The 1,274-nt window shown below is 42.0% G+C and overlaps 1 protein-coding gene across 1 annotated transcript; it reads right to left on the bottom strand.

Annotated features, from left to right (window-relative positions):
* On the bottom strand, nucleotides 1-1,271 carry LOC102014519 (disintegrin and metalloproteinase domain-containing protein 20-like; the record flags this gene model as incomplete). The annotated part of the gene is given in 1 exon segment (XM_005415061.2): nucleotides 1-1,271. A coding segment is annotated over 1 exon segment (1,271 nt), but the record flags the coding sequence as incomplete, so codon positions are not given.
* Nucleotides 1,272-1,274: the final 3 nt, after the last annotated feature.

The following is a 1,274-nucleotide window of genomic DNA, read 5'->3' as shown; positions in this document are numbered from 1 at the left end:
CTAGGTGCACTTCCCTGTCGCAGTTTCCTAAGTCCACAGTTTCCGAATCGGTCACCTATTATGTTCAGTTTGTCATAGCAGGCTTTCGGGGCATCTGCTACTTTGCGTCCAAACAGAGCTTGACACTGCAAATCCCGGTCACTGCAATTTCCTCTCATACAAACAGCTAGTGGTGAACATGGGGTTCCATCTTGAATGTAAAAGTCTTCGGGGCATCTTTCCCCTTTCCCATCACAGTATTCTGGCAGATCACAAATACCAAGCGGGTCTCTGCATACAGTTCCGGGAGGAGCGAGTTTACACTGAATGCAGCAAGGGTCTCCATCACACAAACTGCCAAGAGTGAAAAGACAGTTGGTTCCACAACACTTATTCGTGGAACATTCTTTGAGAGACCCACAGTCACATTCCTCTTGGTTATTTCTTATCCTGTCTCCACAGCGAGGAGCTACATAAGGAAAATTATTGTATGGAGGATAAATGTCACTCAAGCAAGGATCCCAACTATGAATCTTATCGTGTAGTACTGCAAAAGAACAATTGCTGGGTACATCGTAAAGACCAGGCACAGAATTCATAAGACAATGAGTTCTTCGAAAACAGACACAACCGTGGCTGTCATGTGGCATTGCTAGGTTGTGACCTAGTGTATGTGCTAATAATGTTGAACAGAGAAATATGTGATACTTTGACACAAACACATATAATGCTCCCCAATTGGGGTTGCACATACCGTTATAGTGAGCATAATAAATGTTGTCTCCTATTTTATGCCCTGTAAGAAGCACTGAAGTAGAATGAGGAATCTGCCAATACCATTCATGCAGTTTCCATAAACCAAAAAACTCTACCACTAGTGAAGCACTCGGAAAGGCTACATCAATTGGATCTGACCCTTCCCATATGCACAAAACTCGTATGAACATATTTAAGCCCATTGGTCTATAAATGCTGTGTGTTATGCTGTTTATAATAAATACATTCTCTATAATACGAGATTGATTTCTTTGCTGAGTCCAGAGTGAGTTAGATACTGTGTAGTGAAGATGCGCCTGTTTTATATGTACCCGCCACAAATAGGGAGGGACTGCTCTTGGACTTTCAGCAAGATTTCCCTCTTTAACCATTTGATTTGCATTATTCTCTGGAATGTTGCACCTTTCATCTTCCTCTGATATATATTGTGATACAAGCCGAGAAACTACATGCTCAAATTTGGAAGAAGCCTCTAGTGGTTTGATTTCATAAGTAAAGTCATCCACCTGCAGCATGCC

The sequence above is a fragment of the Chinchilla lanigera genome, unplaced genomic scaffold (assembly GCF_000276665.1).
Source record: "Chinchilla lanigera isolate Chin_1 unplaced genomic scaffold, ChiLan1.0 scaffold00255, whole genome shotgun sequence".
Classification (NCBI taxonomy): domain Eukaryota; kingdom Metazoa; phylum Chordata; class Mammalia; order Rodentia; family Chinchillidae; genus Chinchilla; species Chinchilla lanigera.
This window is presented reverse-complemented; position numbering and strand designations above follow the sequence as displayed.